General features: G+C 35.0%; 1 protein-coding gene across 2 annotated transcripts in view; it reads right to left on the reverse strand.

Annotated features, from left to right (window-relative positions):
• The window catches only part of LTBP1 (latent transforming growth factor beta binding protein 1), a 210,704-nt gene that overhangs the window by 14,325 nt on the left and 168,595 nt on the right, over positions 1-27,784 (reverse strand). For both annotated transcript variants that reach the window (XM_072409251.1, XM_072409252.1), the window contains 9 exons: positions 27,147-27,269; positions 23,592-23,711; positions 22,038-22,163; positions 20,701-20,823; positions 18,348-18,470; positions 15,597-15,722; positions 11,699-11,824; positions 5,612-5,734; positions 4,426-4,569 (listed from right to left, as the gene is read on the reverse strand). In XM_072409251.1, the coding sequence (XP_072265352.1) occupies positions 4,426-4,569; positions 5,612-5,734; positions 11,699-11,824; positions 15,597-15,722; positions 18,348-18,470; positions 20,701-20,823; positions 22,038-22,163; positions 23,592-23,711; positions 27,147-27,269 (1,134 nt within the window). The remainder of the gene's footprint in view (positions 1-4,425; positions 4,570-5,611; positions 5,735-11,698; positions 11,825-15,596; positions 15,723-18,347; positions 18,471-20,700; positions 20,824-22,037; positions 22,164-23,591; positions 23,712-27,146; positions 27,270-27,784) is intronic.

The raw sequence follows: 27,784 nt of genomic DNA on the forward strand, positions 1-27,784 counted from the left end.
TTATTTAACTCATTTTTTAACACAATTAAACCGTTACCAAAAAAAAAAAATTAAATTTTAAGAAAACAAACCCAAAATAATAATAATTTCTCTATTATAGCTTACCTTTAGTAAACTAAACATATTAAAAAAAATGTATATATATATATATATATATATATATATATATAGAGAGAGAGAGAGAGAGAGAGAGAGAGATGTTTTGTTTGTTCTTTGCTTTTTGCAGTAAAAGTATGTTATGACCATTTTTGAATGGTGACAAGTGTCAGGCTGTATTGGCTGAAATAGACCATCGAAAAACAGAGGGTAATCCAGATGACTATGTCTAATAACTAGCTGTTAGTCTTGGGAGATGAGTTGGGGCACAAATACTCAGCAGTCCTAAGTTAGTATTACTTTTTTTAGCATATTTTAGGGGAATCCCTGGTAGACAATACACATATCAAGAAGCACTTAGAAGCCCTGAAACACAAAATACTGTTAGTTTCTATTTTATCTAGGAAGTTGCAGCCTGCCTTTACACTCTCCTGTCTTCCTATGCTAATAAACTAGTTAAAAAGCAAAGGAAGAGCATGGGAAAGGAAAGTTGTCCTTGGATGAATTCGAGATTTACGCCTGCTGGTATTTGCTTTTACATGAATGAGAGATTTATATCAGTGCAGAAGACCCATATTTTCATTATTGAGCCTTGGGAGCCCAAAGCAACTTTCTTTGCTAAGCTTATCTCTTATCCTCTCTTAAAAAGTTGTCAATCCATGTGTTCCAACTGAAAGGCTTCTCTTCTATTCTTGTTATGGTGACATTTTAGAATAAATCATTGGTTATTGCTCTTATAATTTGCCTATAAAAAGCTGCATTCAACTCTAGAAATAAAGAATTGGGAATGGGCAAGTCTTTTATTGAAGAAGAGACAGGTGATGTCTCTTGTGCAATAAAATAATTCACCTGCCTGATCGCAATTTTTGAAAATAGACTCACCTATCCCTGTTTTGTCCCGGACACTGCCATCTTCTTTCTTCTCCTCTTCCTGGTTTCGATCTTCAGCCATCTTGATTGACTGGGCCGGGATGATGTAATTCCAATGCAGGCTTATGGGATTTCATTCAGTCCCGGCAGCCCTGGAGGGTGCTGGGATGCCTTGGATTTTACAGCATTTTACGCTAAGCTGCACATGGGAAGCACAGCTTGTTTTTTTAGAAGACAGCAATCAGGCGGGAAAGTATGTTTTATTGCAGAAGGGACAACACCTTTTTTTTCTGCAAAGCCTTATCAAAAAATTTTAAGTGGAACTTTAGTTCTACTTTAAATGAGGGTAAAAGATTTCTTTAGGTTTCAACATTGGCTCATTTATTCTGTATTAGGGACAAAACCAATTCAATGGATTTGCAATGGTTTGTGTAGACATGTACCACTAGTAGATGGAATTTTTAGGTGTCACTGTTAAATCCTATTATTTTACCATGATCTAGAATGGCTTTTTTTCTTTTCTCCTTGTATTAACTCCATAACACAGATAATAACACCATAACGAAAACAGTAGTATTTGTAGAAGTGACTGTTAAAAATGTGTAATAATATTTAAAAGTTGTCTTTTACATAAAAAATAACAATGAAAATTTAGAATTTTCAGTGGAAACTCTGTTAGGGGACATGGGAGCCTCTAGTCTGTAGCCTGTACAAAGACTTATTCTGGAGAGAGCGAGATCCCAGACCATCTATAAAGTAATCTATTTCAATCCATCTAGAACAGACCATTGGCTTTTTCCATGGTTACACAAGGGGTATAATGACTACATTAGTGTTCAATTAGAAATAAAGCATGTAAAACCTTCTACAATAAAGCAGCTTTGTATCTAAATACTGGATAGACATTCCTATGGATTCATTGTTATTATGCACTTAGTTTCTAAATTCCTTCTTTCCACTTGGCCAATCCAAGTTAAATCATTAGGAATTTTGAAATAAATGCTATACTGGCAGCAGATTCAAAGGAAGAATTTCACAATGTCTAATTAGCCTATACAGCATATAACTGCTCATTTCCCAGCAGATTTACCTTAAGATTGAATAGGGGGCCCATTGTGTTAATTTTTGGCAGACAAGCTATTCTCTGAGTGAGATCAGTTTATCTACTTTTCTTCTTAGGAACAAAACGGTAAACAGCTTGCCATTTTAAGCTACACTTATTATAATAGTTTTGCATTTAGACCTCTAAATAAAACATAGAGATTAGACGGCTATATGGAGAAGCTGCAGACACTGTCATCTAAAGTTATCTAGTGTGTAGGCCAACCTAAAGTGTAACTAAACAAAAATGTATTTTATTTGCTTACTTTTGTTCTAATATTTATACCATTAAAATTGTATTGTATCTGCTAGAAAAGCTCAGAAAATACTTGTATATTCTGACAAAAATCTTTTGACTGTGTAAGGTCTTGTACTCTCTGCTTGTACTGCACTCTTATCATTAACAGTGTTTCCAGCTATGAACTACAAAAAAGATCCTCCTTCTATATTGTGAAGAAGAGAGTAGGGGCTGGTGTTCAGTTTTAAGTTTACTATGCTGTCTCTCCGCAGTTGAGCATAGTCAGCCAAGGAAAGGATTGTGTTACTTGCAGAATCATCAGATACAAATAAAGAAAAAAATGCCACCATATGTATGAACTGGTACAGGGCAATATATACATTTTTTGTTCCTGTGTTTAGATACTCTTTCAAGTAGACCTGAAATGAAGTAATAAAAAATTTGACAACTTACAGGGCACATCTAAAATGTTAATTGTGCTAAATAAGTACCATGGAATTTGTTTCCTTGTCTACAAGTCCTTCTAAAAATGGAAGTGCACTTTTTGTGCATATAAGCTATGTAATAATATCATAGTCATTGCTGCCTCTGACTTCTACTCCTTACAAGATTTGTAGTGAGATTTGGTGATGGCACTAGTGCTTTGCTCATTGTTACCCTTGTGGGAGAAGGTTTCTGCAGTGCTCTCCTTGAAATCCTGTTTTTTTTAATAATCTCCTTGCTTCTGCTGCATTCGTTTTGTGCATCTGTGCTTACTTCACTCTTTAGGAAAGCAAAGCCACACCTTTACAAAGAAAGCTCTTAAAGGCTTGTGAAGATACACTTTCATCAGTGAACCTTGGTGATCCACCAAACCTGGAATAAATCTGGTACAGTATTCAAAACATTTACTAGCAAGAAGAAATTTTAATGTCTTCAAAGATTTGAAGAAATCCATTCCAGTTTTGTTGGATCACCTAGCTTCACTGATGAAAGTGTTTCCTCTCCAGCATTGGAGATCTTTAAAAAATTAGTGTGTTCACAAGACACAGTGCAGAAAAGGCAACATAGGTTTGTAGAGAGGAAAATAGCAGCTGGAGACTGCAGGCAATTCTGCGGTGACTGGTATTTAGTTCTCTGTGTGCCTGCTTTTGGGCAGCTTCCACAGTGCACATTTTCTATGCAATAAACAATGAAAATAAATACCCATATGTAATATTTTACTGAATACAAATATTATTTGGATTATTATAACTGTAACATACTGCAAAGGAGAGCTTCACTGTAATCTGTTTAGATAAAATGCTTACATACATGATATCTTAACTACTCTTAACATCAACTTATTTTTGCTCCAAGTCTTAGTTCAGGCCACTAAGGCAGCCTACACAATATTATGGACTCTTTCATCTTACTTAAAATAAATAAATAAAATAGCCAACACAAGAGTTACCTGTAAAGTCAAAGGTATATACTGACTACTACTGATGTCCAAACACTCAGACACCAATAGTAATCATTCTTTAAATGTCTACTAAAAACCAATACTTCTAAAAATGTTGACCTCCTGCTATCCCTCTCCATACTGAGTACTGTAAAAATAAAGAGGTCAGTGGCAGAAGTCACTAAGGACAGAAAGTGTAGTTTCTGATATGACTTTGTGTAAAAGTTTCCCTCTTCTGAGAAAGATTTATTTGTGCTTGCAGCTCCTGTGTTCACATTTTTATCTGAGCAACATACCGGTTTTAAGTTTAATAAATGTAATGAAGTACACTCGGTTTTAGCTGGCACAAATTATTTGCTACTTCATGAAACAACAGAAAATTTTGAAAATGGAGAAGTTATCTGTATAACAGGGATTTCTCCATTAAACTGCTTTTACTTGAAAAATTTTGAAGACATTCCTAGAACAGCTTTATAAAAGAAACAGAAACATATTTATCATTACAAAATAGTGAAAAAGATATTACGATCTTGATGAATAAGCTACTATAAAATACATTCAGGCTTGTAGAATGAAGCAATAGAAAATGCAGTGACCAGTTTCCTTTTATTTTGGTGGTTACTATAGGTTACTCTGGTTTGCACTCTGCTTTTTCTCTTATGAAAATGTCAAACAGAAATGAAATGATTTGCTGTACCTGGCATGCTTCGGTATCTGCATTGCCCAGTCATCGGGTCATATTCCTGGTTATCATCATTACAAAGGCAAAGGAATGAGCCTTCCACATTTTCACATCGGGCCTCACCACAGACTCCACTCAGCATTTCACATTCATTTACATCTGGAAAACAGAGAATTGTCATTAGGATACATTCCTTCTTACTGACAGCTCTTCATTGAATTGCACTTTTTGTGCCAGCAAAGTTGCTGGCACGTGCAAACCCCCATGTGCACAATTAAATCCTATAGCTGGTAAGCTGAATTAAATAAATACAAGAGTTTCCTGACTGTGGAGAAATGCTTATTGTGCACTGCTGTTACTGAAGTATCAATCCAGGAAAGTATGCAGTATGTCAAAAGCTAAATTATTCAACCTCCAGCAATCCGTACTACTTCCTTTGCTTGGTCCCTTATCACAGTAAAATGCCAGTAGGAAAGGTAAAAATGCTACTGAACCATATTTTCACTTGCCAAAATATTCATTTTTAATTAGGCTGTTTTCACGGCCCACACTTTATATAGTTGGAAAGTGTCACCACAATTTAAAATCTGATGTTTTTTCTGTGACCTTCCCATTTCCAATTCACTCACTGAACTATGAATAGACATCATCATGTTAGTAAATTGTGTTGGCTTTGACGGTGGGAGCTAGGTACATGCAAAATTCTCAACTATCTACGGTCTATGGCAGCTTTAGACATCAAAAGGCTGTCACCAACCCTATAGGAACTTGACTCAAAAGACAATTTTTAGAGGCAAGAACATCTGACCTAATTCTCAATACAAAAAGAACAGAAGTGTGTCTACCAAATATCTGTCTGCCTGGAGAAAGAAAGATTAATTGTCATGGGCATCCTTTTTTGTATCTCAAAAACATTTACTGTTCACCCCTGTCAGTTACCGACAGATTTCTTTCAGAAATTCCAAATAGCATATGATATTCTTAGCATTATTATGTATCCTTGGGCCTGAAATTTACTTTACATACAATAAAATGTACAGCTACCTATAGAAAACCTATATTGATTACTAAAAACAAATTTGAGACCCTAATTAAAAATATGAATGTGTTACAGTATACAGATTATAATACATACAAATGTTAGAGACGTGCATATTTTACATTCCAGTTCCAAAACAGATGTTAGCAGTTGAAAACTTACCCACACAGCCTTGCCCATCCAATGAGTCCTGGTACCCCTGGTAACACAGGCAGCGATATGAACCATTTGTGTTTTCACAAAACCCTTGACTGCATAGCGTGCTGTTAGTACATTCATCAACATCTGAAAATGAGATAGTTGTTAATCAAAGGACAAAACACAAAAGGCACAAGACATCCTATACAATGATTTGCAACATTAGTAAACTGTAATAAAAAGGCAACCTATATGGTAGCTCCACTCCATAAAAAAACTTCTTTAAATATTTTGCCTGTAGTTTTTAAAAAAATGTAACCCCTTATAATGGCTACAGCAGATGTGCATACCAAGGAATCTCTTTTGTGCTCATATCTTAGGAAAAAGGGATATTTGTAGCCACTCTCAGTTATGCAACAATGCTCTAGCACACTGCAGGCTTTAGGTTTCTTACAAATTGAGGCAGGGTGGGTAGCCCTCGTAAACACTTTTAGGTTCTCCTGCTCAATAAAGCAGAAGGAACTCTGTGACTGGAGAGCTTTCCTTGTGACTTTATGTGGTCACATGACTGAGAACACTTACCACTGCTTTTTATATTAGTAAATATGTAAGCTTTTACAGTACTTATGGTACTTGGATTCCTAATCTGAAAGTGAAAGATTTTGTGGTAATACCCTAAACAGTGGAATATTTGAACAAAACTGCTTATTTATGAATGTTTTCTCCCAAGATTCAGACAAATGTCACCCAACATTCACTCATTTTAATAGACCTTTAGATGAAAAATTAGTGAAGAGAGAAAACCCCTGCCAAGTTTCCATTGCTGTTTGTGTACCCAGCAGGTAAGCTTTAGGTATGCATACACTTTAAAAATAGGTTTGTAACATGATGCTAAAGAGACCTCATAGGCTATAAGATATTATTGTTTGTTGGAATATAAAAACAAAACATAAACTAAGCAAATGCTTTATACAGTAGAACCTCGGTTATAAGGCACCCACAGGGAATGTCTGATTCCGGATAAGTGTAGTTTCCGGTTAACTGAAGTTAATTCCTGTTTCTTGGAAGCAGAACACTGCTAGGGCTGCAGGAGCAATCAAGAAAGCGAAGGTTACAGTTTTCTGAATTTTCCGGTTATCTGAGTTTCAGATAACAGGGGTTCTACTCTAGTTAAATATATATAGAAACAACAACTCAACACGTAACATGCATAGGCAAAACATAAGGCACAGTGCGATAACCAATGCCACTTTGTATATAAATAGAAAAGCTGTAATCAAGTGTTATTTTAATTTTGTATTTATGGGAACGCCTTTGCCTTTCAACTGCTACAACATAATGCAATGTGGCTGAGTTTCCAAGCAGTTGTGAGTAGCAGCACCACTTCACTACCATATGAACAAGCTTTTATTGCTAAAAAGTTAGAAGAAACTGCTTATAAAAATGATGACCACCAGAGTACATGAGCTGTAAACTTCTGATCAAAAGGGTCCATTGTCCTAATAAAGTCTGCTGAAATCCTTACTTTTTTGTCCTGAAAAACAGTGATGGTTCTGTGCTAATGCTAGCTAAAAATGTAGGCCAGAACTGTCTGAAAGTTTAAGAAGGATAGCATTTTAACTGAACACCCTTTGGCCTGGGGCCAACAAAAATCTAAACATTGCTGTATGTATACAGCACCCCCTTACTTGCAATAGAAAATATTCTCTGTGCAGTGCCACTGATTGCTCTTGACTTTACTTTTTGGCCTTTTAAATCAGTTGCTCTTTTGTGCATGGGCATTTTATCCAGAATGACCTAGAAGAGCTTACATTTCAAATACATTTAAGAAAAGCAATTAATGTAATTATTATCAAAAACATAAAAGCTTAAAAATACTTCTCAATTTAAATTTTCTTTTACAATTAATCCAAAAGGAGAAAGAAATCCTTTTTGTTTTAACATTATTTATCATAATAATGATAAATACATCATTTGTCATAATACGGCATTGCAAAGCATTTTTTTAATATACTGTATATTTGATTTATAACTATAAATATATATTTAACTTGGTTTAAAAGTCATGTCAAATTGTGTAAAATAAAGGAAAAGTTTTTTACCAGAATTTAAATGCCTCACATTTGAAACACTAAAAAATAAAGGGCATACTAAAATCAAATTAAGTATAACAATAAAAGCATACAGTACACCAAATCCAAAAAGTATGAAGCATAGAATGAAATAGCTACTTCAATGTTTCAGATTATGCACTTTTTATATCTTAGCAGGAATTGGTAGAGGAATAGAAAGTTATTTCAGGTCATACATTAATGCTCAACAAACTGTAGTGAAATGCATTCTATCCTCTAGAAAATCCCCATCGATGTTCATTCTAAGACTAGCAATGTGGAAATAAAGGGTTAGTGATCTTATCTAATGGTAATCCCTCCAGCTCTTATTAAATCAAATATTGCTTTATTTGGATTGTTGAACTTACAAGAAACAGCGATCCGTGCACTTTTATTTATTATACCAGAAAGCCAGTAATGGCATACCCAGAATATAATTATCAGCCTGAGTGATATCTCAGTGTATATGCACATGTGTTCCATTGTAATTCATTGGTTGTACCCCAGTGGGTGCACTATTACAAACCAGTCCACCTTAGCACACATTTATATCTCTAGTCACCTAGCCAAACAGTGTAAAGCCAGCATAAATTGTTTGCAAAGCCAAAGCACTTTTGTCTTGTTTTAAGCCTGAGGGCTATACTGATATCCATGTCCCTACTGTTTACCCCAATGCTCCAGGTGACGTTTGCCTTTAGCACAGAAATTGAAAGTTGTCACAGAAAAAAAGGGATATGCTCTGGCTGATTCTGGTACAGGAATTAAAGGTCAATCTCTCTAAAGTGACACGGACAAAAAAAAAACATGACTGGGGTCCTAACAATAACCAGTGGCTAAATCCTTGGTCCGCTATTGGCTTGTGTATGTGTAAATCCTAAATATAACTAAATTCTAAATGTAGCTTTAGGCGTATAATATTTGACTTGACTTGCTAAACAAGATGGACTATGCAGGATGGAAATGTTTTAAACTTCTCTGATTTTTTTCCCAATTGCTGGTGTTCCAAATGTCATTCTATATTATATTATAGTGCTTAATTTGGTAGGTAATATAGGATACCCCTGCATACCATGCTTTCTGACAACTTGTCTAGCTACATTAGCCAAAGGCCGCCAATTATTTCCAGGAATATATTTCTCTCTGTTATCCCTCAAATTTCAGCACTTTCTGGCACTGGCTAAAGTGTGTGCGCACAGCCCAGTTTGCATTGGAAAATGTTCACAAGCAGTTTTTGGCAGTGGAACCTGTAAGACATCATACTGGTGAGCACAAAATCTTTCCTTGACTAGGAGAAAATGCAAGCGAATTGTTTAGCATATGCAAATTTCTGTACATTTTAATTAACTAAATTAGGCCATATGAATCCAAAGCTTGTGTTTGTGGTTTACCTAAAAGATTGCATATACAGTTGTTGTAAAAGGAGTGGGACAAAGTGGATCAAGATTATTTACCCTGGTTATGACATGATTTATCACATTCACATGAGTTTTCTATTTCTGTGTAACACAAACCCAATATGTATAAATACTGAAAGAGGTGTATATACCACGTTTAAACTCTACACTAAGTTTAAAAGGCATGCTTCCAAATATACTGCCTCTTTGTGATACACACATCCTTCTTTCATTCTCCAGTATATATTCAAGACAAATCAAAGGCTCCCACAAAATAATGTGTTAAAATTGGCAGCATTACCCCTACAGTAGCTGTTAATAACTTGCACTTCTCATCTCTAGTCCCAACAGTAAGTGAACCATGCTTACATAATGTGTCTGTTCCACAAGAGCTGTATTATTTTACTTGTTGTGCTCAGAAGGATTTAAGATGTAAGACAGAAGTCTGCATGAGCTTAAATATATTGTTTAATGCAGATAGCAGACCTGCGGTGAGAATCTTTTAAAGGCTAAAACATATCCACCAGATGGTAACAAGATCAACAAGTCAAAGCATTTCTTTTCCAGCAAATCTCTAGTGATTCTACAGTCAAAACCACTTCACAACAGTTCTTGAAATACCAGCCAGAGTAGATAAATATTCAGCAGGAATTCTCTGGTCAGTGTGGCTGAATTCAGCTTTAGAAACCGCCAGTTTTTCATTGAAAAAAGTGAACGCCATTTCTAATGGGTAACCATGTCAGTAACTTGCCAGACTTCAAGTTTGGTGTTTATAAGTATTATGAAAATATTGTTCCATCACATCATATCTTGATATAATTTATTGAATTATAAAAAATAAAAACAAATGTTATTTAGAGATGCTGTTTTATGAACTATCTTGATCACTTACACTTGTGTAGGCCCCTAAAAAATCCACTGTTATATTAAATCCCAATTTAAAGCTTAAAGTGTGCCTAAACTCAGAATTTTCACTTTACATAAAAGTGTAGAAAAAGGGTGCACCACTGCATTCTTAGGCGATCGACAATAAATAGGAGTGCAGAGCCTCCCGGGATTCCTACATCACGCATCCCAGGAGGCTCTTGGCTGCTCCTTCTGCACATGCCCGAGAATCTTGGGCATGTGCAGAAGGAGCCCTTTTGCCGAAAAGGGAAATAATGCTTGCTGATCTCACGCATGCACAGTGCAAACAAATTTGCCTTATGTGTTGAAAAAAATCAGAGATAGCTGGTTATTGTACAGTTGTAAATGGATTACAAATACTGACAGCTGTGCTCATATTATTATTATGTTATATATATTATAAATGGACAACTTTTACTTTAATCATTTTATTATTAGAAATAACCATTCAACACAGGTCAAATGTGCCCAAATAGTCTACTTTTGATTAAGACATTTAGGTTATTAATTATACCATACATTTCATATGAAAAAAATGCCTGTCTGGTTTAAAATAATGTGATAATTGTTTTGAATCAGTTGGTGGACTACTGAACAGTGAAGTATGGCAAGCAAAGACTGGAAACACAGCAGACAGCATAAAGAAAATTGGAATTTTCAATCATGATGTTATTAAAAAGAATCATAAACCACAAAACTGCTTCATAAAGACTATATGAAAAACATATTACACAGCAAGTTCAGTTTTGAACATTTTTTATAAAGTGTCTAGAAGTTTTATGCTTTCTTGTATTGATTTTGGGCTGACAGTGAGGGTGTTCCCTTGGACTTGATATTTCTTACTTTTAACACCTGGCTTTACTAAACTCTTATACTATTTCATTTTTTACAATTTTCTGGGAAAAGATGCAGGGATTTTTGGGGTAACATTTCGATTAAACTTGGACTAGGCAGCGTGAGAATTACATTTGACTCTGGATATGTGGACACCAATGTTCATACCATTTGCAATTGCTGTTTTTTTTTATTTAGCAGGGAACGCACTTGTGGTCTGGATATAATTTAGACAGAAAGAAAGTTCATTACGAACCTTTGTTTAAGATCTGGCTTGAGAAAGCCAAATGCAAACATTTAGTCATTACTTGTATTCAATAAATTTGCCTATGTTCTATGTTATACGGTTTAGCTATACAGTGCTGACATATTTAGAAAAAGAAGGTATGCATCGCTGCCATTGACTTATTACTGGCAACAGGGCAGTTTTGTTGGTCAAATGCTAATTTCCATGTTTTATTTTTTCTGCCAGTGCAAACAAAAATTCACATATATGTGAATGTAGAACTTAGTAAAAGCTAACAAAGGGACAGGGGAACTGGCAAAACGAATAATAATACACTAAAACCTCCACTAGGTGGAATTTGGGGACTACAATACTAATCCTTTGTACCCTCATTTATCAAAGGGTCTAGAAAATGTGTTACCCTGGAGTAAATTCTATCAGTTAATGCTTTAAACTATGGAAACAAAATGAAAAATCCAATGACTATAGTCATCAAGAACTAAGAGGCTTGTACAATCAAAGATCACAATGCACAGGATTTATATAGAGATACATCAATAAAAACAACTACTTTTAATGATGTACAATATGCTTTAACACAAAGCAACTCCTAAATATTGAAATTGTGCTTCAAACTTACCTTCACATGACCGTCCATCAGGAGTTGTAGTAAATCCTTGTTCACATATGCAATGGAATGAACCAGCAGTATTGAGACATTCTCCATTTGGAGAACACAGCTCTGGATTTTCACACTCATTAACATCTGGAAGGATTAAACAAAAAAATTATTATCACCCAATGGGCAAACAAACAATCAAGGTGCCAAAAGTAGAAACCTTTATATGCAGGTACTTGCATGTAAAAGCATGACTGCTTTCTGCTTTAATTTCTTGCCAATAAATAGTACATCTGGTTTCCCCTTGTGTTAGCCACATGACTGAAGGCCTAGGCATTTATTGATGTGGTTCACTGTTGCAGGTGAAGCATGATGAAGGGAAGATCATACAAGTCTAGGGTTTTAAATTGCTAACACTGAAAGCAGTCCAAGGTATCATGTTCAAGTATTTCAGTCTTTCTATTATTCAATATTGATATATGCCAGCTAATTTATTAAATAAACTTCATGTTATCATTTATGTTAAATCTACTTTAGTGTTGTCATTTTACCCATTTTACCCAATCATGCCTGGTTCTCTTACACTTTGCAGTTTGAGTTTCCTTTTTTAAAGGCTCATTTTATGGCAAGGACTATCATGGGAACACTCACTAGTCAATAGTGAGGCTTAGGAGACAGACAGACAACCCAGAAAGTTGAATGTATTTTAGTGAACTCCAAGCCTTCAGGGTGCTTCGAATGAGGAATGCTGGCATTCAAGCTGATTAAGGAAAGTATGTGTGTTAGTGTTATAAAGATTCTAATGTTATAGTAATGCAAGGTTTCTCAGAACACAAGATGGAGCTAAATCATCAAGTGTGGGAAAAGGTTACAGCTTAATTACAAAAAATTACAGCAAAAAAAAAAACACTCATTTTTTGTATCACTTAAAATATTGCTAGTGACTTAGTAATTAGTGACTTACATAATGGCTTTCCAAATTATATCAAAGTATGTATTTCATACTGTGAAGCAAGTTTAGCAGAATTTGCTAGTGAGAATAGAGTGTGTTATTGCAAGTTTATAACACTTTGCAAATTTAAATCTGGATGTTTAATTTTAAAACCAGGATAAATGTTTATCTTCAACTAGGACAAATCAGAATATTTATGTTTTTTTCTGGCAGCAACTATGTCTACTTGCAGAACTGTAACACAAAAGATTTTTTTTTTATTGCATTTCCACAATATTAAAAATGAATATTTTTAATAAATGTTTTTTGTAAATAAGGCTACCAAAAGAAACAAAATGCAAACAAGATACATTTGGTCTGATGTGTGTTAGCAGTTCAAGTTAGCCATAAAGGAGTTGTGTCTATTCTAGCTTTGTAACATGTTTTCAAAGCAACTTAACAGGGCCTACATTAAACATTGGTTGGAACATTCTGCAAAATTATTCTAGACAACAAAAGCTTATGCTTTTCCAGAAAACTGCCAAAATCAAAACGTTTACTTAATTTACCATAAACTGAATTCTCTGAAAACCTCTGCAGGAGCTCCTCACAGGGTCTGTGCTGTGTAAACTAAAGTGCTGAGAAATTCGAAGCATTAAGTAATTTGGCTCTAATGCCTTAAAAATTTGCGAAGTTTAGTTTTGAATTTTACCTAAAATGGAAAAGGCACAGGAATAGTGCCTGCATGAATAGGAAATATCACAAAAAATAGCCTCCACAATTACCTGAAAATGAACCAGTACTTTTGTGACCCTGTCTCAACAAAATCTATATATTATAAACTTCAGAAATCTAAAAATTCTGCCAGAGCTTTCATTTCAATACCAAAATGTCTCTCTAATCACTAGATATGACCATCAGTTAGTCTTTATAGAAAGTGTCAAGTACATTTTTACTTTTTATCCTTATAAGATATAAAGTAAACAAGAGTTTTCTTTTCTCACAAATTTACATTTCATAGAGTTAATGAAAGTCCGGCTACAAACAGATTATCTATTTTGTAATATTTTTACAAATACGACGCCCAAAAAAAAATGAATACACTCATTATTATACACAGTTCAGAATGCATTAATAAAACTAATATAAGGCTTAGTCTACACAGACTGTTTCCCCAGCGTTTAACCTGAGGCTTTTAAAGCCTATGTTTGAAGTCCCAATGCATTCCAATGGGCTAATCTACACCAGGACGTTTCCTTCAGGCATGTTTTTGACCGTTATCTTAAACGTTGCTTGCAATGTTTAAAAAATTAAAATGCTTAAATTTTTAAAAAATGGAAAACGCATGAAAACACTTGAAAACGCTTCCATTGAACTCAAGGGAGGCTTTTTCAAGTGTTTTAAAGCTTTTATGAAAGCTTCCTCTGAAAACAATGGGGGCTTTTATAAACATTTTTAGCAGGACTTTGGAATCTGGAAGCCCCCTTTAATAAGGAGACTACCAGATCTCCACCACCCCACCCTGGGGAATGAGTACAGGGGTACATAAAACCCCTTACTCATTCCCTGAAAGGGTTAAAATATATGTAAAAAATAGGACGAGGCTTTAATGTTAATTTATTTTATTAAATGTGTGTGTGTGTTTGTGTAACAAAACTTTTTTTTTACAGGTTATTCCAATGACAGGATGATTTCCAGGGCTGCAATGAACACTATGAAATACTTCTGACACTGAGGGATCGCAGGGCACTAGGGGTTAAATGAGGACAAGCCTCTCCATTCACCCCTAGTGCTCATCTCTAGTGCTCTGTGATTGGCTGAGAAATAGGAAACCTGATGACAGCCCAAGCATCATCAGGATTTCCCTTTCCTTAGCCAATCAGGGAGCAGAGCAGACAGCAGAACTCTGCTTTGCTGACAGCTCCGCTCCCCTGATTATTCCCGCAGCCCTAGAGGAGCTGTGACATGTATTACAGATACAGAACATGTCACAGCTCCTCTAGAGCTACGTACACGTTAGATTTTTGTCGTTGAAAAGGATCATTCATGATCCTTTCTAAGGGCAAAAGACAAAAAGATGCATGCATGAACTAACAGCGCCGTTCAGCTTTAACCTAAAAAAAAAAAAAAAACTTACCTGGGGACACGCCCTTGTTCTTCGATCATTAGCTGCGCAATGCAGAGATGCTCTCTGGGGTTTCCCGGTGACATCGGTGCATGCGTCAGTGCGTGCGGGCAGATCGCAGAGAAATTCAAATAATTTTGTATTTGATTCAATACAAAATAGCTATATTGAGTCCAATACAAAGACATTTTTATATATTATATATATAGTTATATTATATATGCTACTGTACACTTACAATACGTTTAACTATTTTTTTAAACAGATTTTTGTGTATTTTTTTTTAAAGTTTATTTTTAAATTTAATAAATATTGGACATATTTCGGTGAGTTATGCCTAAGAATTATAGTCTACAATGTAAAATAAATTTCCATGAAAAAAAAAAATATACCGCATTTTGCATTGAAATTTGGATGGAATTAGAATGTTTGGGAGGTTAAAAAATAGAGTCAAAATACCTGTAAACTAAATTTAAAGAAAACTTGTATTGCAAAGGTTCATTTGCTGATCTTTCTTTTTCTCAATACATTCTGAATTACACACTGTAGCATGTATGCATATCATGATTTCTAAATTCTACTTATTACATTCATGTTCCACATTAAACCTAAAGACAAAATCAGGCAACTATTATTTTCAGAAGGAGGTCGACAATAGCAACCTGAATAATATTACTTTGTTTAATATATTTTGTTTCAGAGATGAAACGCTGATTAATTTTACATTTTGAAATATTGCTGGTTATGCTTTTTGAATAAATAAGGGAATATAGTTCAGTAGATATCAGATATCAGATATTCAGTAGATATCTTCCCCACACAAGGTACCAATTTTAAATTTATATATCCTTAACAAACCTTACCTTGACACCTCGTTCCATCAACAAGCAGGAAGCCTGGTGGACATACGCACACATAAGATCCGATCGTATTAGAGCAGCTTCCTCCTCCCTGGCAAGCTTCATCCAATTCTTGGCATTCATCTATGTCTGCAATCAAAATTTTGGCAAAGAAATAATTTTATGATTGGATAGCCGATTATTTTTAAACCACATTACTCTGCAGATTGACAGAATATAGTTGCTTCATTGTATCTCAAATAATAGACATTAAGATGGTAATTTTAGCATATTATGCCTAGTTTTTGGATATTTCTAGCAATCGTCTGAGTGTTTATGATACGCAAGTTTTAAATTGTGGGAGAAAGAACTCCTGTCTTCAAAAATAAGAACAGGCGGTGGCAGAATTATATACAATGTTACATTCTATTGTAAATGATATAGCATATTTAGAATAATTGGATTGGTAATAGAAGTAAATGCTATGTTTTTTTGCTTTTCAGAAAATCACATTACAGAACTGGTTAATAATGTGGTATTAACACTCCCATATCATTATGATGTAGACACAAAAGCAATCCTAATATTGTATGAAATACTATCTATAAGAACCCTGAACAAGGGGTTTGAATTTTTCTAATTCACCTAACCCCATTAGGTAGCAAACTGGTTAAACATTAGTGCCACTACTGTCTTGTATATATGGAGTTTACCTTCCTTCAAGCCTTGACATTTTGGGAATTGTAGATAAAACAAAAAGATAATCCTATCAATCATTCTTCTCCTGTAATTTTTTTGTTAATTGCCATTCTGCACACAATTTCCTTTAGCAACCAATACCAGAATCTGATATGATAACAGACCTCACACTAGACTCAATTTATCAGTCAACATGCCTATGATTTCCCTTGATTCCTAAACAGCCTGTCATAAAGCTTTCACATACATCCATAAAAAGTTTGTTTAACAAAAATGTTTGTTTTACATAATTCATCTGTCATTCTTTTTCATTTCAAGTGGAAAACATATGGGAAACAAATAGGAGAGCATCATCAATGCCCCACAAGCAGATGTTTATAATACATGCTCTGTCTGTTTTCATTAGGCATCATACGTACTGTAAGGAAACTCTGGGTAGTGTTCAGCTAATTGCTGGAACGCATTCGAGGCTTTTTTGTTACTTTTGATGTATTTGTTAATGTAAACTTGCCATATGCTTTCAACATTTTCAAATTGCTTAGAATATAAATGATGCCTTTTCAAGAAAGGAGTTTTCAAAAGTTAGAATATATGGGTCATTAACATCGGAGAATCATTTTTCAGAGAACCACAGAATTTGAGACTTATATTTACAATGTCACCCTATGATAAAAAAAACTCTTCAATTAATACGTATAGATTAAAGTGTGCAGGAACTAAAGGACCATGACTAGTGCTAAGCAGGGCAAAGAAGAACCTGCGTTGGGTGCAATCCAAGTTTAAGTTCCTGGGTTGTTTTAGTGAAGTTCCTATGTTTTTTACATCTGCATTGCAGCTGTTTGCCTCTTTTGCAGTTAAAAATTACTGTGCACCTCTAGGCTCCTGTAATTTAAAGTGAACCTACAACTGATAAATTACGTAAACAGCCTTTGCTTGACACCTTCTAAAAATGCAAACTGCTCAGAAGTTAAGCCGACTTTTTGGTTTCAGTCAACTGTTGTGTGGTTTCAGTCAACTGAAGATACAGGGAATCACATCAACAACAAGACAAGCATTATTTCTTCAAACCAGGTCAGAAGAGGTAGATTACCTAATTTCCCTGTGAAAGGTCGACTTTAAGGTCAGAAAAATGACCCCTCCATGGTCTTAGTTTATGAGCATCAGTGAAAGAGAAGAATGAATAATGTTCTCAGAAGATGGGCATACGGAGAGTAAGAAAAACAACTTCTATTTATACAGCAATGTAATAGACTGACATGAACAAGTGGCTTTATCTAAGTTGTTGACTTGCATCTAATGACTTTTTTCTGACTTCTGGCTTCACCCATTTCATGTTTGTATTTGGACTTTGGCTCAGAAAGTATTGAAACCACAGGAAACACATGAGTGACTATTAAATATACACAGGTTTCCATTAAGCCATAATTGCTTTATTAAAAATATAATAAACATACTGAGCTTTCTGCATCAACGTTTTAGTATAAAAATTGTCTGCAGCCACCAAAGCAAACCATACATTTAAAAGTAGTGATCTAAAACAGTGAATGTTTCTGTGTCTGTGGGGCAACACAGGCTGTTTCCAGAGAAAAGATACTTTCTTAGACTGCCACCTACTTTGCCCCTAGAAACATTCTAAGCAGGTAACCTATTCAAACAGCTGTAGAACTGAATGGGATTATGCAGATATGTTTTTGGTTAGGGCAATAAAGTACTAATTGGGCCTGATTTATTAAAACTCCCCAAGACTGGAGAAGATACACTATTATGGAAAATCCTGGGTGATCCAGCAAACTTGGAATGGAATTCCTAAAATCATTTAGTATTAGTTGGCTAATGTTTTCAATCCTGGACAAGATCCATTCTAGGTTTATTGGATCTTTTTTAGTCTTGGAGAGCTTAAAACAAATCAGATCAACTGTGTCTCTGTAAATATTCTCCTAGTTGTTACTACTACTGCAGAGGAAGAAATATATTACAGTAATGAAAAAACAACAACGAAGAAATCTACATCTTAAAAAAAGATAAATAAATAAAAGAAGTAGGTTAATGGAAGTAGTACTTTCATATCATCATTACCTTCACACTGATCTCCAGATGGTGATAGCTTGTAGCCTTCATTGCAAATACAAGTAAATGATCCCCTGGTGTTTCTGCACTGTCCATTGTCGCAAAGGTTTTGAGCTTGACATTCATCAATGTCTGGTCAAGATAAAGTTTGTATATTATCAACATACTACAAGTTCAGTTTCATCAAGTATTATACTGCATCTATAATGTTCTATGTAGTATACAACAGAATTGAGGGACACTAAACACTACTAAAAGTACTAAAATAATTAAATGGAAGAAAATGTAACAGAGTAAATATGAATGAACAGTCTTTTGGAGCTCAATAAACCTCAAATAGGCTCAATATAATCAAATGATCATTATGGGTATATCATGGTTACAAAATCAAATGAGGAATAGAAAGTTTGTGCAAAACTAAACAAACCTTTTTCAAATCAAGCCTTTGACAAGACCACTTTAACATCAACGACTCTCATAATTTTGCTAGTAATATACTGCTCAAAATCTTTTCCTCTGAAACTCTGAAGTGGGCTATTACAGTGCCATGGATGCCACCATTTTTAATTCTTTAAAGAGAGCTAAAGGCAGAGATAGTTGGTAATCACTACCTCCTCTGTCTATCTCTGTTTTCTAAACTTTTCTACTGCCCCTGGTATGTTAAGCATATTGCCTCCTGTGGTAATGTGTCCCACCTCTAATACTCGGAGTTCACATGCAGAGTGGAATACTGATTTGGCCTTGCTAAAATCTCTTCTTGGGGGAAAAGAATGAAGGAGCTCATTTAGTCTGTGTTTAGTGAGATCAGATTTGGTTTGTGGCTATTTCAAGTTTGTCTGGTTTGGAGGGTCAACACCTGTGATTGAGTAGATGAAGCATATGTATGTCCAGAGCAGGCTGATACTTTCTCTACTGCCCTACCTCTGTTACGTTTGTTCTGTACTGCTCTAGTTCTGCTAAGAAAGTGCTTGAAATCAGGCTTGATAGGAATATTATTTTAAAGGCTGCTGTTTGTGACAGTTTCTTATTTACAGGCATGAAAACCTCTCAAATACCTGCCCCCGCAAGCCTCCACTTGTCACTATAGATAAAAGTGACAGAGGTCAAAAGATGGAACCACAATGTGGAGGGAGGGACTCGGGCACCAATACACAAATAAGTGTCTAATGGTATAGCTCTGCAAGAAAGTACAATTTATAAGCATTAGCTGCAGGACAGGTAATTATTTTGATCTTTATTTGCAGTCTCTTATTTTTATTTTTTGGAAACAGATTCTATTCAAACATATGTAAAGGCCTGTAAAATGTTTTATGTTTGTAGTCTGGCCACTGGGTTAGTTTAAGGCATCTTCCTATTCCAGTTTTTACTTCATCATCTCATTTCCTCACTTAGGGATATGTTTCTATTAAATAAAACATACCATTCCTTTTATTTTAGTTTAGATTTATGAGATGTTAAAGGTTATTTACAACACTATATCCAGTTACATTTAGTTATGTCTGACGATATATCCCAAGGGCTAGAAAATGGTTATTAAAATGTCAAATGCAAGTTTAAGGATTTCTTTTAGAATCTGATGTGTGCAACATATTAAAGTAAAATATAAAATATGTTATTTTAGCCTGCTATGATAAAAACTAAAAATCTATAAACCTGACGTGTTTGGTGACTTAAAAAGAAAAACCTTTCAGAATGAAATAGTAAAACAATTTGTTAAATGATTACAAACATCATGGAGCATTAAAAAGCAGTGTTTTATGAACAGTATGTCTAGTCGGGTTATAAAATGAATTGTGCATTTGACATGGACATAAAGTAATACTTAAAAGTAAAAATAAGTGTGAAACTCATAACAAAAAAAAAATGCTACTCATGTCACAAATTGCTAGTAATACAAACAAACTTACTTCTTAACCAGTTTTAAAGAGGAACTGATTTGTTAAAGCTGTGCCCAAAAAAGGCAGACAAACAGAAGGGACTAGGACTGCATGTTGTAGCTGATCTCTCCATTATTGAACAATTATACCGTGTACTATGCTCTGTAGAAGCAGAACTTTTAGCAAAAACCAAAGAAGCAGTGGAATCACCAATTCTCACTTTAAATCTCCTGAGACTAACAGGAGTGCATTAGAACTTGCGCTGCAAATGTGAGGCTGTAAGCAGATGATTGCCTAAGCACACTTAAAATATCCACACAAGGTACATTTTTCAGAATACTGCTTTACCACAGTTTATTTCTCTAAATGTTCCCCAATAAAAAATGAGTTATGCAGTAAACACAAGAGTCATATATAAATTTAGAAATTTAAAATAATAATAAGCAGCTATTAATTAAAGTAATTTTCGGTTAAACTATACCTACCATCACACTTGTCTCTGGCAGGACTTAGCTGATATCCCAAGTTGCAGGAGCATATGAAGGAACCTTCAATGTTATGACATTTACCATTCAAGCATAAATTACCAAGCTGACATTCATCTATGTCTGTAACAAACAAAATGTGTCAGTTGATAGCACTTCAAAAGATATCCTAGTGCTCTACGCAAGAACATACACTTTCCTTTTATTGTAAGCAAATTTAAACTCATCAATGTAATTTTATCAGGTAAAGAACTTTTTTTTGTCTACAGAAAACAGATTTTATTCAAGTAACAGCTGTCCTTTTTAATAGTGCCCATAAGCATATGTATTCCACTTGTTTTTTATTATGTAGCTTTAAACCACAGCATAAACTAAATATTGGACAACTGTTCAAGCTCAATAGTATGTATTTTGCTTCTACCATACTGGTGTTTGCATACAGAGCAAAAATTATGTGAAAATTTGTAATTGTTTTTTTAACAATAAAGGTAGAACGTTTTTAGAAAGGCCTTTTCCTAAACCTAATTTTAAATATCAATTAATTAAAGATTTCTTTTGTAGATAACACTGGGTGACACACATTTCAGCTCAGTGGTGCCTGTAAAAAAATAGGAGCCAGTGGCACTGACATCAGTTACTAATCACTGAGCTCCACAAGGGTAAGGGAAAGGTAGCACTAACAAAAACAAAATAAACCTCTAACAAAATGGGGCACTAACCACTTGAAAATGATACACATTTTATTAACCATCATGGAAGCCACCTATTGCTTAACACTAACAAAAAGAATCAATTATCACAGGGCACCATGTAAAAAGAATCTTACCTTCACAGAAAAGGAACAGAAAACTCTAATGAAAAGAAGCATCTACCATTTATCCATTTATATTAAGTACAAGGGGACCTCAGCACTATTGTAAAGGGGCACTACAATGACTACCAATATAAGGGGCACTTTACCACTGACCAATAATGTAAGGGGAGCTTCTTAACATTGATTACCACAAACATCCACAGCTGTCGTACAATCTATATTCCTGACTAATTAACCAGTGTGAATTTACTGTACATGACACACACTACATATTATTTCACACTACAGTGTCACTACATATATACCATTAGTGTTATACTTTAATTTGTTTTGCTTTTTTGGGTTCTAATACAGAACTGCTTTATGAAATACTAAAATGAAATAAGCATACTTATAATCACAACTAACTAGTATCAGATGGGCAAATAATCAAGCACTCTAGGATACAAGAGTTTCTGTCCAAGGCTAACATCCAAAAGAAAAATCAAGACACATGTAAAGTTGAATTGAAACACTTAATTACCAATGCACTGTTTGCTGTCAGAGGTTGATTCATATCCTGTTCTGCATATGCACATGTATGAACCCTCCAGATTGGAGCAGTCACCATTGGCACAGAGTGATGTGTCTTCTTGGCATTCATTGATGTCTACAAAAATAGAGTCAGTGAGGAAAGTCAGTGAGGAAAAGCTAAGAAACAATTTGCAGACTTGATGGAATTGCAATAAGTAATGTACCATTATATAATTTTTCTCATTCTACCTGTATGTGGTATCATCTTTTTTTGTTTACATATTTATTTAAATGAGACATAAAAGTTCAGATCTAGTGAATTACAGTGAGGAATACTGTGCATAAGACCTTAAAATCTGTTCTGAGTAAGGTTTTACACTTGTAGTGCACTTTTATATTCCATTTAAAGTGTTGAGGTAACTTTTTAGTAGTTTTCACTTAGTTTATTACTCCCCAAAATACTGGGCCTGATTTATTAACCTTCCCAGTGGTAACCTTGAGTGTAAAAAAAAGACGCTCAAAGCGGTAACCCCCGAGTCACACTTGGCGTAGCTAAAACAATGAAAAACAATAGTAAATACTACGTTACCTGGCCTGTTGGCATCCTTCTTCGCGATCCCCATTCTCTCGCATCCTCCAGCCAGCTTCCTCTGCATCTGATGTGTCCCCCGGGAGTTCCCGGTGATGCCGGTAAGTGCGGCCATTGCGTTGGGGGAGTGGCGGGAATTTCAAATTATTTTGTATTGCATTCAATTCAAAATAACTGTATTGAATGCAATACAATGAATTTATATGTCTAAAAGCAGTATGTTGTCTTTCATTAAAATTTATTTTACAGTATAATATATTAGTATAAGTATAATATTAAAAAAAATAATAATTTATTAAATATAAAATTTTGACATAATTTTGTGTTTCAAACTTTATTATACTCTTACTATTATATTATACTGTACAATAAATTTTCATGAAAAACAATGTATCGCTTTTAGACTGGACTGGACAGAAATTAACCGCCCAGAAGGTTAAAGCTCTCCAAGACTAGAGATGATACACTTTCATCGGTGAAGCTGGGAGACACAGCAAACCTGGAATAGATATGGTCCAGAATCAAATATTTGCTAATTGGAAATTACTTTTAGGAAATCCATTCCAGGTTTTCTGGATCACCCACCTTCACTGATGAAAGTGTATTCTCTCCAGTCTTGGAGCTTTTATAAATCAGGCTCTCTGTGTTCTACTACTACATATAGCTGTGAAGCATACTTTATCTTATCTATATAACCTATCTATATCACTGACAAACTTAAAAAAAAAGCATATTTGTTTTGTAAATGTATGGGAAACCCTTATAAAATACATAAAAACCCCTCTTCTAAACAAAATGAATGTTATAAATAGAATTTTTAGAAAACTTTGACTAAAGATATGATAGAACTAAAGCCAAATTTTGGATAAAAAGCCTATTATGTGGTTTTCATGTCTCTTTTGGAAAGCAGTAAAATATGCACGGGTAGTAAATGTCTCAGTCTTTCTACTTTACATATTATAAATGCAAACTTACCAACACATTTTCCATTAAATCCTCTATATCCTTCAGGACAGGGTATACATGCAAAGGATCCTGGGTTATTGACACATCTGTCATATGGACATGTAGTGGGAGTTAGACATTCATCGATATCTGTTAAAAAGGCAATATGAATTAATATACAGTACTGTATTTAAATTTAATATTTGTATTGACTTTTCAAGACACCATATTCACATGAGAAAGGCCTAGTCTATCCTGTATTTTAAAGAACAAATTACATGCTACCAGACATCATTTGAGAATAAATCTGTTCCAACTGGTATTACAAAATTATTAAATTCAAAATGTATTTCTTTTTATTTTTAGCAGTATAATATGTTTATTCGTAAATATATTTTTGATAATAATTGTTAAGTACTGACTGGCAGGATTGTGGACAGTGTATAAGTGTCACCTAGGCTTCTCACCAACACATTGGGCCTGATTTATTAAAGCTCTCCAAGGCTGGAGAGGATCACTTTTATCAGTGAAGCTGGGTGATCCAGCAAACCTAGAATGGATTTCTTCAAAGTTGTTTGCTATTTGTTAGTAAATGTTGTGAATCCTGGACCAGATCCATTCATGGTTCACTGACGAAAATGTATCCTCTCCAGCCTTGGAGAGTTTTAATAAATCAGGAACATTGTGAGGGGCTCCAGGTTAGTAACTGATATGAACAAATAAACTTAGAATCTTAAATTGAATTTACATAGAGGAGGAGCTGGTGGCTGTCCTGCCCTATAATCCTATCTATCACAAGCACCGACAAACCCGTAGCTTACCCTCTGAATGAACAGTAGGCAAATTTGGCAGAGGGCATGTAAACTTGCAGTTAACATGCTGAAAAAAACAGCAAAAACACAGTAATCAGAAGTACAACCTTTGCATGGCTCTGGCTATGCTGTTTGACAGGGGTACTTCAATAAAAAGATGAAGCTACTTCAAATAATGCTATTCACAGCTGTGCATTTGGAAATCTAATTGAAGCAGTATTTTAGGCATTTTAAGTATCATGCAGAAAGTGTTCCATTGATAAAACATATTATACAGATTCAACAATGCTTTGTTATATGAAAATGGAAAATTCTTAATTGAAACTATTCTAATATTTGTAACAGTAATGTTTCCTAATTGAAAAACCACTGTTTTACATATACCTAAAATAACTGAACTGCTGATAATTTGTTATTAACTAATATAAGTAAGTTTGTCATACATAATACATACTAAAATGTGCTATATAGTTTGGAATAGTGATCTCTGTGGCACGGTGACCATGTAATGCATGCACAGTAAACGATATTGAAACTTCACATTAAAATTTCATTTACTGTGACATTTGCAGGCAGATCAAAGGAATCTTGCAAAGTTAGTTTTTAATTTACAGCAAGTTAGATCAAGATAGCAATCATCACAGAACCTTTAGAGCATTTTTAAAAGGGTAATGTTCAATGTATTTGTAATACCTGTCACTTCCTTATTTAGCAAAGATCAAACAGCAAAAGTGCATTTACTTGTTGTTTGTTACTTATAATTATGAATGCTTTCATTTACCTATGATACATTTTAAAGCTAATGTTCCGATTATCAAATCAAAATATTGTTTAGTGAATTAGCCAAGCATTCATTATTACCCAGCATCTCACTAGAATAGTAAAGACTGTAAAGATACATCTTAAGTTTTCTAAAAGTTATCGGGACATCAATATGCAACACCATATGTGTATTTTCATGAATAAATCAGGCCCATTCTTAATCAGTATGGGGGAACTAGCTCTCATCATGCAGAATTCCCCAGGGTTTGCTTTTTAATTTATTTATTATTATATGAGCCTTTAAAAGGATGTTTCATTTAATAAGGTCAAAATAGCAATGTTACATATATTCAGTGTTCTCCCCAGAAATTTTTTTCAGCCGGGTGGTAGGAAGCTGTAACCGGGTGGTAAAAAAGGGGGTGTGGCAAAACACGGCAAATTTAGTGCTCCCAGTTGTTTATGCCATGGGTAGCCAGTAACCTCTTATTGTTTCAGTGTTCTACCTTCTCCCAATTATTTGTTACAACTTTGTAATGCCAGCCCCGTTAGTATATCCAATTTTTCTATTCTATGTATTTTGCCACAACTGTCCTATGCCGTGTATTGTGACCCAACTTACTAGTGGGCACCTAGGATTGGTAACAGGCGGTAAGTGCTGGGCTTTTTCAGAGCTAGAAGTTTTTTAAGCAGCAGTGGTTCCTGGCACAAATGTAACCTTACTGCCGGTGTGAATTCAGCCTAACTACAGATGTGCTCCTGTGTCTATATTTAGGTAAAGTGAACTTTTGTGAAAAAGTTTTTTTTTCACTTGATTCTTTTACAAAACTAGCCCAGCAGGCCCACGCTGGTTCAGCTTCCACATTTTCTCTGATGCTCACTTGTACGTCCAATGCTGCTTGCACTGCGCATGCATTGGATTGAACACTTTTTTTTTTTTACATTATAAGAAATCCTCTGAAGGTGCATGCACACAAGGAGCAGTGCAGAGCCTTTTGGGATATGCGACACAAATATCCCAGGAGGCTGGGGATTTCCCCTTCGGTCTTTACCGAAATGGAAGTGAAGACTGAAGGGGAGAGGTCCTCTCCACAAAACTATAAAAACAAAAAACGCACATTTTTCCATTACATACCAGAGAAAGTCACTCTTTAATAAAATGGTAAAAATGTGGCGATGCTTTAATAGCATCATGCATGTGATATCAGATGGGGACAAGACAAACAGTGGCCCCCTCTCATCACTGCCCATATTCTATATAAAAACACTGTCTGTGACGTTTATCCGCAGTGTGTAATAATGTCATCGGCAGCGCAGTGTGATCGCTATGTCAGTGAAAAAGCTGCTTGTCATATTCTGCAGCCTAACAACTCCCTGTGTTCAAACCATCATATCTCCTAAACCGTTGGTTGTAATAACTTGATATTTTTAGGTACACGTAGAGGCATAGGAAACAAACTGTAGGTGCAACTGGGGGACACTTGTGGCTAAACATTTAAAATGTTATTACTATGGCACTATGAGAACATAAATCTCTACCCAGCAAAGTTTGCTGCTCTGTTACATATATCTGTCTTAACTCAAACCCCCATTTCTCCAGAATTAAGAGGTGCAGGGAAACAAAAATATAGGTGGAAGTGGGAGACACGAGGGGCGATCACCTTTCATCACCATGGCATCATTACAACATAAAAAAAACTTCCTTGTTACACATGACTGTAACCTTCCAACACCTCAACCTCAATAAAGCTCTGTGCTATGAGATGGGGGCGGGGCTGCCTGTGTCTCTTTCACATGTAGGCTGAACTGTGTGCTCACCTCTCCAGCAGCAATCCTCTGAACGGATGACACAGCAGCCTGAGATCCGTGCATCCGAGTATGAGAGCTGCCGAGAGCTGGGCGGGGTATTCAAATCAGCCGGGCGGAGCAACCGGCTAAAAACCTCTGGGGAGAACTATGTATATTTGTAGATTTAGGCAAAATGTGATGACTAATTTCACAGTATTCCACTTACCTTCACATTGACCTCTACTGTTCATGTGGAAACCACTGTCACAGTATTCACATCGGAAAGAGCCAACAGTGTTAATACAGAGGCCATCTGGACATGCATCTGGTCTCAAACATTCATTCACATCTAAAGCCAAAGAAAGGTATACCCGTTTAAAGTAATACTTAAGTGCTTTACATACCAGTGTTATTTAAATTTTAATTTCCAGCTGACCTTATTTTAAAAACTGTTTAACTCAAACTGATTTGTTGCAATAAACCAACAACCCGAGGCTTTCTGTATACAATGTGCCCCCCAAAAAAATCCTCTCTTTTTGTTTAATTGGGAAATTGTTTTTACTAGCATTTCTGCAAAAAGTTTGAAAAAAAAATAACAGGCATGCCCTGACAATTAATTTAATGTTTGATGAGTTTAGCAGTCAGTTTAATAAGGGTAGATCCCTCTGGATAGTTTAAATCTACAATAACATTTACAAAAGTTAGTTTAGATCAGTATGTGTATTTCTATATGTTTCAAGAAGACTCAAATGGTCAGAGTATGTGGGAATTAACCTCCCAACCGTTAAGCCCGTACTTTTCCGTGCAAAAAAAAGTTGCAATTATCGTTAACCCCGTACTTTTCTCACTATAATAAAATCTCAC

The sequence above is a fragment of the Pyxicephalus adspersus genome, chromosome 4, assembly GCF_032062135.1.
Source record: "Pyxicephalus adspersus chromosome 4, UCB_Pads_2.0, whole genome shotgun sequence".
In the NCBI taxonomy this organism is placed as follows: Eukaryota; Metazoa; Chordata; class Amphibia; order Anura; family Pyxicephalidae; genus Pyxicephalus; species Pyxicephalus adspersus.